The following is a 12,372-nucleotide window of genomic DNA, read 5'->3' as shown; positions in this document are numbered from 1 at the left end:
TTTCAGACATGGTCGTGAGAGACCAGCCTGTGGTGGAAAAACAGCAAAGGTCTGAGAAGTCTGAAGTGTACAGAGCCTTGGCTGAAGCCCCCACACCACCACCCTACCCCCCAATTCACTTGGGAATTTCCGGGCAGAACTCTGGTTCTGGTAATAGATGTGAAACTACCAGGGATAGACTAGTTATTTGACAAAATGCCTTGTCTGCTTCTTGCTAGTGAAAAGTCACTGCAACACAACATATTTTTGGCAAAAATGGGGTTATGTGTGGTCAAGTGATAATCCGTCCTCTGAGAAAGAGGAAGAACTTGGTAAAAAAATCTTTGCAGTATTGGTTTTGTAGGCATTGGAATCTATTTATAAACTGTATTTATCTATTGCGAGTGACTGTGGTTGTTGTGGTCTCGAAGCCTTATATGCAACTGAAAGTCTTTAGTTACCTGTGGCTAGACATGAACAGTGACCATGAGATGTTATCAAACTTTTGACTTGTTCAATATGATTTGGATGCACAGATTTCTGATAAATTGTATTCTTATAAAACATGCTATGGGGAATCTTTGCTACACTATGTGGGACTGAATGGTCATTCCAAGACAGATTAAGACAGCGCTAGCATTTCTTTGCTTTCAGACTTTTGTTTTCATACTCTTCTATCCAAAATATTAGACAGTAAGGTTCCTCCTTCAGAGCAACAGAGGTGAAGAGTTGTTTAAAATTGTTTGGGATTGTATAGAGGAAAAGTGCAAGTGGAAAAGTATGTGTAGGTGCCCAGAAGTGTGGGGTTGAGTTGTGATGTGTGAAGGAAACTTGCCAAACTGCAGAGAAGGAATACAGGGGAATGGCAATGGAGGCTGAGTGGGTCATTGGGGGAGAGGAGATTGAACACCAGATCAGATCATCATGGAAGGTGATGAAGATGGCTTGGAGTCCGATACAGGCTGCTTCAACAACATGAGCAGTGCCAAAAGGGCAGCCCGTCCATTTCAGACACTGTGAAAGGTACAGTCCAGCATGAACTAGACCAGTTTTAGGGGGGGTGAAGGAGTGAAATCCTCGATAGGCGAGAAAGGGGATCTCTTGCCTGAGGTGACATCATGACACTATTTGTAAGAAGATGTAGGAGGTATGGAGGCAAGATTTGATTTTTGAATGTTGAGGTCAAAAAAAAAAAAAGAGGCATGATTTGTATGAGAGCAAAGGACAACAGAGCATAGTAGCCAGTTGAGTAATGGGACTGGGAGAGTAAGGGAGCAACATAAAAGAAAAAGGTAACAGGAAAATCCTACGCATCCTGATTACATAGGTTATACGTAAAAAGCAGAAAAGATGAAGACTACTTGGTCATTGAACACGGTGAATCTGTTTTATGTGATAGGCATTTAAAAGCTTAGGTGACATGACTATAAATTCCTAAAACATATAAATACTGTACAACAACTTGAAAAGAAATTTGAGAGGTTTAGCTCCTTTTTTTCAGTCAAATATTGTTGCATGTATTTAAACTTAGTTTATTGCTTTGAAACTTGAAGCAGGTCTGTCTGCATATGTTTCTAAGCTTTATTTTTATAGAAGGAAATAATCCTGACGTTTATGTTTTTTATATTTTTACAGGATACTTGAGCTAGATCTAATAGTTAGAGATGAAGATGGAAATATCTTGGATCCAGATAAAACCAGTGTCATCAGCTTATTTCATGCACATGAAGAGGCAACTAATAAAATCACTGAGCGAATTAAGGAGGAAATGGTAGGAATGACTGGCCCGACTTGATTCTTCTTTTGCTAAAATCAAAACGAAAAGCCGGTACAAGGGTTGAAGGATGTAACCTTCTACCGTAAAAGCTGGTAGATACTTTCACTGACTGAACTAGGAGTAGATTCATGTGTTACAAATACAGCTAAGCCTCAAAATGCGTTAGTTGCATTTGTGTACTGGATTCAAGCTGTGGGCTAGGCTGAAAGCCTGTGTCTAAAGCTGGTTCTAAATCTATTCTTGGATTCCTAAATGAAATACACTTCTTTTTCCATCTGTGGGCTACTCAATAAGCTGATTTGTGTAGCGAGCAGTTCCATACTTGGAGTTCAGGCTGCAAGCTAAGACTAACCAAAGCTCCAAAGATCTTGTGACAACAGTAGTTGTTTGCAATGTGTTGCTGCTTGTTAGTTAGTCTGGAGTTGAAGAATCCTGCACCTTCTAACCTGCTAACATTCTAGATTCGTAGTAGAAAAGGCTTTTGATACACTGGTGAAGCATCACTGAGGGTCAGGAACTCATTTGCTAGTCATATATATCTGTTATTAAGCAATGCCGTTCAGAGGAATATACAAGGCAATGCTTGTTTGCTGGAAACAAGTGTTTTTATCAGAATTTTCTATGATTTTTCAAGATTAACTGTTACATATGATTAAAAATTAAAACTGCTTGTATCTCACCATGTTAATTAATGGATCTAGCTAATGTTTTTTTCTCCTCCTGAGCAGTCAAAGGATCAACCAGATTATGCATCATATTCCCGAATGTCTTCATCCCCCACCCACAGCCTCTATGTCTTTGTGAGGAATTTTGTTTGCCGAATTGGAGAGGATGCAGAACTCTTTATGTCACTATATGATCCTCAGAAATCAACAGTTATAAGGTAAGCTTTCTTTATTGCAAAAGAGTAGCAAAAAGAGCTGGCCAGAATGAAGTAAAATAGTTGCCAATATGATAGTATTGTGTACAATATATAAAGAAAAGGAAGAAAAGCAAAAGGAAAGGAAGTGCGGACAGATTTAGTTGTTGGCATCTACTAAAGAATTCTAGGGTAAGGGATCTCGAATATTTTGACAGGTAATTACCAGATTGAACATTTCAGAATTTTGGAAAAGCCTCAGACCATTTAAAAGTGAAGAGATTATTTTCGATGGGGAATGTTGTGGTGTTTGGAGTCAAGTGCTGAAACAGGGGAAGGGGACAAAATGGGAGTAACTTGTAAATTCAAAGATACTTTAAGATTCTGTTGAGTGTCCCTGTCAAACACACTGTGAGGATGGTAATGCTTCCTCCAAAAAAGGTGCCATTCCCTCTTAGGTTCAGAACTTATTGATGGTATCTTGAATAGCATTCTACTTGTCTTTTTAGTCTGGGATTAGATTTTAAAAATCACCACAGACTGTTATGCAAACTTTGTTCTGTACCGTGTTTTTAGTTTACTGTGGAAGGGAAGAATTTTTAAATCACATGACAATAAGATATTTATCTTAAAAACAGTGAGAACTACTTGGTGAGATGGGGGAGTAAAGGCTTTCCAAAGGAAATTGATATGCTCAACAATCTCAAAGTTGTATTCACAGTAAGTGTTTTCCAGTTTACCTTACTTTGCAAATGGGTTTGTCTCTTCTCTATGGTCACTATCAGAACTCCTGAAGATCAAGCAAGATGAAGGAAGCAGAAGTAGTCTGCAAAACAGAGCAAGATGACCAATCATGAGTGCTTTAAGGCAGTGACAATGCTTCACTTTACTGTCTCACAAACTTACTAATGACTTGATATTTTTGCTATCTGTTCTACCTCTTGATTGCTACTATTTTCTCCATTTATCTTACCTTATATTTTCTCCAAACTTTAAACTGTCAGCTTTTTCATCCTTTCTGTGGGTTCAGTTTGTGGTTGTGTGTTGTGGGTGTTGCTTTTGTTTTATTTATTTATCTTTTTTTTTCATTGATTACTGAGGCTCAATTTATTACTGAGGCCCAATTTATTACTGGAGGTCCTGTTTAAATTTCACAGTTTGGTTCTTTCCTAAGTAATGTTTCAATTCTTTTTTATTTGTATCATAGGATCTTGGAAACAAAGACCTTAGCAGAGACAAAATTTATTTAGTTTGTCAAATAGTCCGAGTTGGAAGGATGGATCTTAGAGACAGCAACTCGAAGAAATACACACAAGGACTAAGGCGGCCTTTTGGAGTGGCAGGTAACGGATGTATCCTGTGCTGCATCTGAAGGAGGACCCAAGAGATACTTGCCCACCCTGGGCCATAGAATCTCTACCGAGATATATTAGAATGCAAAATAGCTATATCAACTATCTTCCATATTTTTTTAAGTCCTTAAAGGCTGCAACTACATTAGCATTCTTCAGGTCAGAAATGTGCTGTTGAATTTAATATCCTAATAATTCATACTTACTGCTGCACAGTGCAAGATTATAGAATTCATTGTAAAAGAAATAAAAGCAACTGTCCCAAGAGCTCCACCAATGTAATCATACCTGTATTTTCAGGGTTAGACCAAAACTGGCCTGAAGTAATTCTCCCTTTACGCAATGTCATGTTCGTAGTGTGGAGTTTGCACTAAACTAAACAAATCTACCCCTGGTGGGCCACAGTGCTTGCCAGTGAAAAATTTATCTTAACCTTGAGGCACAAGAACGTTAATGTACCTCATTGATAGATAATAGGAGCTATTTTGTGATGCTATTATGTGTTTTGATGATTTTTCTTTTCCTCTTCTAGTTATGGATATTACAGACATCATAAAAGGAAAAGCTGAAAGTGATGAAGAAAAGCAGCATTTCATTCCGTTTCACCCGTAAGACAGTCATAGATATCTTTTTTATATGCATAAAAATATTTCTATATATTTTTGCTTTAACGATCTGAAATGTTTCGAGAATTTTATTTTAATAATTTTATGTTGTAATAGTGCTAATTATTTAAGTACCTCTAAAAGACATTTAAGACTTGACAGGGGTTACTGGGCATGTAAAAAGATTGTATATTTCTATGAATGTGCTCCTTCACACAGCTGGTACCATGTCCTATTTAACAAAACCCAAGTTTAATAGTTATACATACCCAACAGCAAGCTTGATAAGTATGGATAACTAGTAATTTATGTACTTCAGTCTGTTTTGAATGTGAAAAAAATCTGAGTAAAAATTTGGCTTTGTTTTAAAAGAACTTGAGCTGTCATACACTAACTAACTACCTTCAGAGAAACAAAAGTCAGACCAGCTGCCTAAAAATGTGATACTCACAGATCAGATGCAGTTCTCACTGGAAACGTATTTATGCATTCTACATAGCACTGCTGCTATCTACCATGGAGACCAAAAACTGTTTACAGTTCCATCCAACATATTTGTTATGTGAGAGTTTATTTTCTAATTTCAAAAGTAGCTGAAGAAAAAAAATCCAAGTTCATCCAGCAGGCTGTTTATCCGGGAAGTTGGACTGGACTGGCATGTTGGTGAATGCGTTCAGGTTGTGCATCCCTACAAAATGCAAGCCTTTCATATGTCACTCTGTCACAAAATGCTGTTCATAAAGTTGTCGATTTAATCTTTTTTCACTTCATTGTGCCTATAAGCTTAATGGGTGAGTGGTCTGCAACTTGGAGTGAGAGGTAATGAAATTACAGAATGTATAATAAGGTCAAGTACTGCAAAGAGGACTGAGGGCTGTCTATCATTTATGTTCTTCATGTTTGATATATTTAGCACTTAATTCCTAGCAGACATTGGTTTTTCTCCTGCAGGGTAGTGGCAGAGAATGACTTTTTACACAGTCTCCTAAGCAAAGTCACTGCATCAAAAGGAGACAGTGGTGGACAAGGTAAAGTAGATTATGTTTTTTTTTCTTTAAGTAAAGTAACAAGTAATTTTTCTGGCACTTCATTTTATATTGTTTACATTCTAGAGAAAGGCTTTCCTGTTAGAGCCGTAGCAGCACCATGGAGGTGGGTCAGCACTGAAGCTGCAAGTCAAGAATCATGAGTTTGTTGCAGAATCTTAGGAGCTATTTAAATTAGTAGCTACAGTTTTGCATTATAGAGTTCTTTCACCTAAAGGAAACGGGGGAAGCGAATTCTTATCACTGTTTTGGTGGGTAGAAGAAGCAACCATCTGAAGACAGATTACTTTTTCTTTTTCCCCTTACCATAAATGTAATATATATATTTTTTTCTCTTAATAGGTGTCTGGGTAACTGTGAAAATGCTTGTTGGAGATGTGATTCAAACTAGGAAGGACTATCCGCATCTTGTAGACAGAACCACAGTTGTTGCTAGAAAGCTAGGGTTTCCTGAAATAATCATGCCAGGTAGGAGGTGCTTTATTCTCACATGGGAATGGGTATTATTTCATTCCCTGGGTTAATGAGCATCAGCTGCAGCCTTACTTATTTACTGCTGTAAGGGGTAACTCAGAAGGTCATTAGAATTCATGCTTCATTGTAAGTTTTGTGCCAATATTAGAGGCTTATGTAAAATAGTTAAATCCTTGGAAAGTTTTTTTAGTACTTAAATAGAAAAAAACAAAATTAAGGCAGTAAGGGATAATCCCAGCTCTTTGTACACAGCTTCCTTGTGTTCTATGTAGATTATGGTGGATGCTTACTTGAATTTTAAATTAACTTTATTTTCATTTAATAATTATAATGAACATGAGTTTACAATCTCTTTTTTCCATTTGTGATATTGTCCAATTGAAGTCACTCACTGCAGTATTCCTTTTGAAAGAATAAACAGCATTCCCCACATCAAATCCTTCAAGTCAACTCTCGATACTTTACAAAGTCATATTAATTTGTTCACAGGAGAAAACGAAAATCTGAAGCTCCCTCTAGAAAGAGAGCTGAGCACTTGGGGAAAGTTCAGTAGCGACATAATGGGCCACTTCACCAGCAGGTGTCAGTGCAGGACGAGAAGTGCTTCAAGTCACTTCGAGGACCCTCCTTTGGTTCCTTTCACATCACATTGTAGTATCTTTTCAGTTAAGAATAACAGAGCTGAAAAGTTAATTTCAGGTGGAAAATAAGACACATGTATCTGTTTCAATGCAGAAAGAGGTACTCTTGTGAAGTTGTTGACCCTATGCTCTCACAGCATTTTCATTGATTTTTTTAATCTTTCCATTTCTTTTTTAGGAGATATAAGAAATGACATTTATATTACATTGCTGTATGGAGATTTTGATAAATACAATAAAACAACTCAGAGAAATGTGGAGGTGATAATGTGTGTCTGTGACGAAGAAGGAAAAGTGATGCCAGTAAGTTTTCTTTTTTCTGTATGATAGACATAGAAATGAGTTACATTTATAAGTAAGCCTTAAACTTTTAATTTTTTATAAAATACCATTGTTAAAAATATTGCAGTTCCCATCCTGAGCCATCTTGTGAAATCTTGTGACTGATAAGTTTTATGATGTTTAAAGTGACGGATGTATTAGGGTCCTATAAATGTCTTGCATAAAGCTGTAATGAGGACTACCACTGAATGACCTATTTTAGCTGTGCTAAGGAACAAGTGCTATTTTTGACAATTACTGCATTCTTACTCTAGGGTTTTTCTTGTGGAAATTCCCAGAGGAATACAATTTGTAGATTTAAATGTTTAAGTACCATTTCTGCTACATAACAAACCCTTGATTTGTGCAAGGAAGACTGTGTCATTGTTCCTTGGATGAATTACATGACAAATAATTAGTGACAACAGAGGAGTGTGGATGCTGTACATACGCAACTTAAATATTTACAGTGTCTTTTTGCTTATCTGTTTCTGTTTTAAGGAATTTTTGTGTTTTCCTTAAGGATTTTTAAGACCAGTATTCAGGGGGATTTCTGGCCTTTGCTTTTCTGAATTTTATACTGTTCACTAAATCAGTACTGTGATCATGAGGGTGAAATCACACTGACACTTCTTGAGATAAAATAAAGATGGAGTAACTCATTATGGTTCATGACTTGCTGAAATGTGATTATGAACTACAATTAAATGCTTGACCTAAACTGTAACTTCAAAGCTGGGATGAAGTAAATGCTCAACTCATGTAACGCTTAGGGTCCACACGACGAGTTGTAATCCTGATTACAAACTGCTACCTGTACCTCTGAAAATACATGACTTGCATGTCCAGAAGTTAGCTCTGCTGTGAAATCCATGTCACCAACCTCTGTCCTGTCTATTCACAGCTAATAAACTTAAATACATATACCAAATAATTACCTAAAGAAATTAACCTATTGTAAAGCATTCAGTCTTGCATTCCAAGTTTATGTTCATTTCTGCATATGCATCGTTTCTCCCAGTGCTGGGAGAAAGTGGATTTGTCACTCTATGATCTGGAATGTATGTTCAACTCATGACTCTTTTCTGTGGATGATATGTCTTAGACTTGTTTAAATGACAATTTTGAGGAGTCAATTGAAGTGCTGTTGAATGTAACTAATAACAAAAGTAACAGTTTTCCCCTTTTAGCCTTCAAAATCTAAATTAATACCAATAAATTTTCAAACCCATTAATTTATATTAATTTCCATGTTTCTAACTACCCACAGATGAAAACAGGTTTATGTTCACTAATCAGGAAACTCATTGGCTCTGTTCAGGTATCACACTAGCTTCAGCTGAAGCACTAGATTTACAATTTTAAGTAAAAGGCCTTTTATTCCAAATAAATGTCACAGGATATATTCAAACAAGTTGGTGTAGAAACCTTGAGATATCTGGCTTCAGGCAGATGAGACATACCTTTCTTCAGTTAAATTGCTCTGACCAGACCTTACAAATCATCTTTGGGTATCAGCATCACAGCCTTCTTGTTTCAAGGCATCCTGATGATCCCCACCGGAGGAGGTTTAGATTGGATATTAGGAGAAAATTCTTCCTGGAAAGGGCTGTGGGGCATTGGAACAGGCTGCCCAGGGCAGTGCTGGAGTCACCATCCCTGGAGGGGTTTAAAAGGCGTTTAGATGAGGTTCTTTGGGACATGGTTTAGTGCTAGATTTACTTTGATTGGGCTCGATGATCCTGTGGGTCTCTTCCAACCAAAGTGATTCTATGGTGTTTGAAGCTGCCTTCAAAGATTCACTGGATTTTCAGTGTGAAAATTGCACCTTTGCAGTATTTAGTGTAGCTTATATAAGGTCAGTTTCATCTGTGCCTGGATGAAAGGCCCTGTCCTTCTGGAACTGAGGGGCCACAGCTGGACACAAGATTCCAGGTGTGGTCTCCCCAGGGCAGAGCAGAGGGGCAGGAGAACCTCTCTGACCTACTGACCACCCCCTTCTAACCCACCCCAGGTACCATTGGCTTCTTGGCCACAAGGGCACAGTGCTGGCTCATGGTCACCCTGCTGTCCCCAGGACCCCCAGGTCCCAGAATCACAGGTCCCTTTACCCTACACTGCTCTCTAATAGGTCATTCCCACCTTACGCTGGAAGTGGACTCGGTGCTGGCCCATCCTGGGGCGTTGTAGCCCAGGCCAACAGAGGGTGCAGCTTGCGCAGGGCTGGCGGTGCTGAGGTGAAGCCGCCATCATGGGCAGGGATGGGAATCCCGGGGAAGGCTCCGGGTCGGTACCTGCCTGGGCTGGTTGGTTTTGCTCAAGTCATAAAACTTTACACAAAGTTAATGAGCCACTAAGCACGGTTTTCTTCCTTTCTTTTTGTAAGAATGCTGTCTGCCTGGGAGCGGGGGACAAACCCGTGAGTGAATATAGGTCAGTTCTTTACTATCAAGTCAAACAGCCCCGTTGGATGGAAACGTTAAAGGTATGGTGTAGGTGATTTTCACTTTTTTTCGCTTTGTTTCTTGCTACCTCACATAGAGCTTTGTACAGCATCAGCTTTTTGTAAAAAATAATGTAGTCCCGAATACAGCTGGAAGGATGGAGCCTCAGTCGTACGTCAGTTATTAGAGATACATGGTTACTGAGGCTTAAAACTTGGCCTAGAAAACAATGTAAGATTTTATTTAGCAAAGCAGATGAGCTCTTATTAGATAACCTTATATCCTAACAAGGCTCATAAAAAATAGTGCATTTGCTCCTATTAGGTGAAACAGTGGAGATGAGCTTGAATTTCATGACCAGAAACTAAACTGAAACAAAAACCGTATCCCACCCACCTAAATATTACAGTTTAAGAGAGAAAAGACTGTTTTGGATTTGGAGACAGACCAATAATTATCCAATTTAGGTTTAATATCTTTGACTGGAAAATGCCCAGAAACTTCTAGTAGTTCTTATCGAGCATGCTTCAGGCTTGCTAGCAAGCATGCTTTTTTGAGGACAAGTCTAGAAGAGGATATTGTCATGTATATTAAAACTGCGATTAGTACACTAAGGTATATTGCTGAAATTGAACAGGACAGGAAGGAAATGGACGTATAATTTGAAACAAGCTTATTAGTTGTTTTGAAAACATTGAACCATTCTGTTTTTTGCTTACTGTATTAGATTCTTGCTAAGCTTATTCTGTAATTCAGACGTTTATACAGAATCATTAACAGCAGATCCTTCTGAAAAGCATAGTTAAGGTGAAGGAGTTATTCAGTAACATTTGTAAAGAAAAGTTGTGAATGAACACAAACGAATACAAATCTTACCGAGTTCAGAGTTCTAAAACTTGAAATATAACAACTTGTGCTTTTTCTTATGCAGTTGGCCTTTATTGTTCTACATTTGTTATGAGTAGGTATGGTATTTTAAGAATAAAGCAGTCATGAGTTTCTGGGATTCTACTCAACCCTTTGAAACAGAATTTAATAACAAAAATGTACTTAATTTATTTCACTAGAATTTTCTTAACTTTTTCACTTGTTTCTTAAAGTGGTTGTCAGTCCATGTATAAGAAATATGGAATTTTCATAGTGCAGAGGTGTTGCATGATTCTATATGGTTAAGGGAGTAGGTAATAAGACTGCAATATACTTTCTAGCATACAAGCACATGCGTGCTTTAACTCACTGGGTTCAGTGCCTCATTTCTTTGGTGGTGCTAGACTTTGAGCAAAGTCCAACAGGTAACTGCTTATAAGCCACCTCTTCTCCTACTGTGATCAGCCTCAATTGTTTTAAATGGTCTTTGAAAGGCATTATGGACCCAGCAGAAGCGGTGCTTGTTTATTCTAAGATATGAGCTCACTACATGTGAAATTACCTGCTCCCCTTGCCCCCCATAACTCTATTGATTGTTTTCTGATTTTACAAAAGGTAGCTGTCCCCATTGAAGACATGCAAAGGATACATCTGCGCTTCATGTTCAGACACAGGTCATCTCAAGAGTGTAAGTAGGGAATTTTTACTTGAGTGAACTTTAATCTGTTGGTGGGTAGTCAACTGAAAATATTTTGCTTTGCAGCTAAAGACAAAGGAGAAAAGAATTTTGCAATGGCCTACATAAGACTAATGAAGGAGGATGGAACAACTCTTCAAGATGGAATCCATGACTTGGTAGTCCTAAAGGTATTGGATCAATTTTTTCCTTTCTTTCCCCCACAGGACACCTTTTTTCACGCTGTTGTCTTTGACTGCATTGTTTATTTTCTTAGTGCTAGGATAAATTTATTTTTCTATCAAAGAGAAATATTATATTTTTCATTTAAACACAGAAATGATGTAACTTGCTCCATGGTCAGTAAACATGGCTCTACATTCTAATTAGAGAGAGGCATTATCCTAAGCACTATGAAAGACAGTTGCTCTTTCTACTATTTTTACTGAAGTTTGTGCTTTTGACCTTCTGTAGTATAGAGGAGGTCACGCTAAACCTCAGTACCTGGATGGTGTTCCATTGCTCTTGCTGAAGCGAGAGAAACATGGTGTTCTGTTTCATTTAGAATATTTGTCACGTGGGAATGTGATCTTAGGGAACTGGTTGTTTGAAACTGCTCTGTGTAGTTACTTAGGTACAACAGTGAAAGTTTAGGGAATTTGATTTGGCATGTGAATATCAGTTTTGTCTAGCTCTCATTTTTCGCTGAACTGAAGCAGGGAAAAGATACCTCAAGATTTGGTTTTAGTTGGTGTATTGTGGTGTTTTGTGTCTGTGTGGGGGTGGGGTTTTTTTTGTTGGGTTTGTTTTGGTTTTTTCCTTCCCTTGGAGAATAGTGTCTGTCAGGAATTAAGAACCAGAAATCACTTCCAAGACAGAAGAATTTTTGCTTTAGGTATTTATTAATGTTCTTTCCGTGAAACTAGTTTGCTATAACATTAAACTAATAAGTGAGATGCATAGAACTAAATCAAGTTGTTTAGGTAGTCCAACAAAGATGAACGGCAGTGTATAGTTATTTATCTTCTCTTCATTGATACCAACACTGATAAATACTCAGACCGGAAGGAAAATAATGATCACATTGTATGGCTGTGTGGTTAATGTTGGTTGTGAAATGTCATCTTATTAATTCCTGCATCAACCTTGTAATTTTTCCCTAAGCTACACCTTAGATGAGGAATGCTAGACAGAGTTGACCTAGTTTATGTTAGGGAGAAATGGACAGATTTTCTGACATATGTTCGCCTATTCTAGCATTAAAAACAGTAATTGTAAGCTGTAAATGTTTTAAAGAGTCGTACATCTGGCCTCTCAAAATAAGTGATTTG

At 37.8% G+C, this 12,372-nt stretch overlaps 1 protein-coding gene across 1 annotated transcript in view; it reads left to right on the top strand.

The window, feature by feature from the left end:
• Window positions 1-12,372, top strand: part of DOCK2 (dedicator of cytokinesis 2) — a gene marked incomplete at its 5' end in the record, with an annotated part of 169,343 nt that overhangs the window by 15,062 nt on the left and 141,909 nt on the right. The window contains 11 exons of the mRNA XM_080353427.1: window positions 1,615-1,750; window positions 2,485-2,639; window positions 3,254-3,335; window positions 3,823-3,958; window positions 4,500-4,575; window positions 5,524-5,600; window positions 5,961-6,086; window positions 6,912-7,036; window positions 9,441-9,539; window positions 10,981-11,053; window positions 11,129-11,232. Coding sequence (XP_080209553.1) covers window positions 1,615-1,750; window positions 2,485-2,639; window positions 3,254-3,335; window positions 3,823-3,958; window positions 4,500-4,575; window positions 5,524-5,600; window positions 5,961-6,086; window positions 6,912-7,036; window positions 9,441-9,539; window positions 10,981-11,053; window positions 11,129-11,232 — 1,189 coding nt within the window. The remainder of the gene's footprint in view (window positions 1-1,614; window positions 1,751-2,484; window positions 2,640-3,253; window positions 3,336-3,822; window positions 3,959-4,499; window positions 4,576-5,523; window positions 5,601-5,960; window positions 6,087-6,911; window positions 7,037-9,440; window positions 9,540-10,980; window positions 11,054-11,128; window positions 11,233-12,372) is intronic.

Source organism: Nesoenas mayeri (assembly GCF_963082525.1).
Source record: "Nesoenas mayeri genome assembly, chromosome: 14".
Lineage (NCBI taxonomy): Eukaryota > Metazoa > Chordata > Aves > Columbiformes > Columbidae > Nesoenas > Nesoenas mayeri.
Note: the sequence above shows the minus strand (reverse complement) of the source record. Positions and strands in the feature narration are given on the sequence as shown.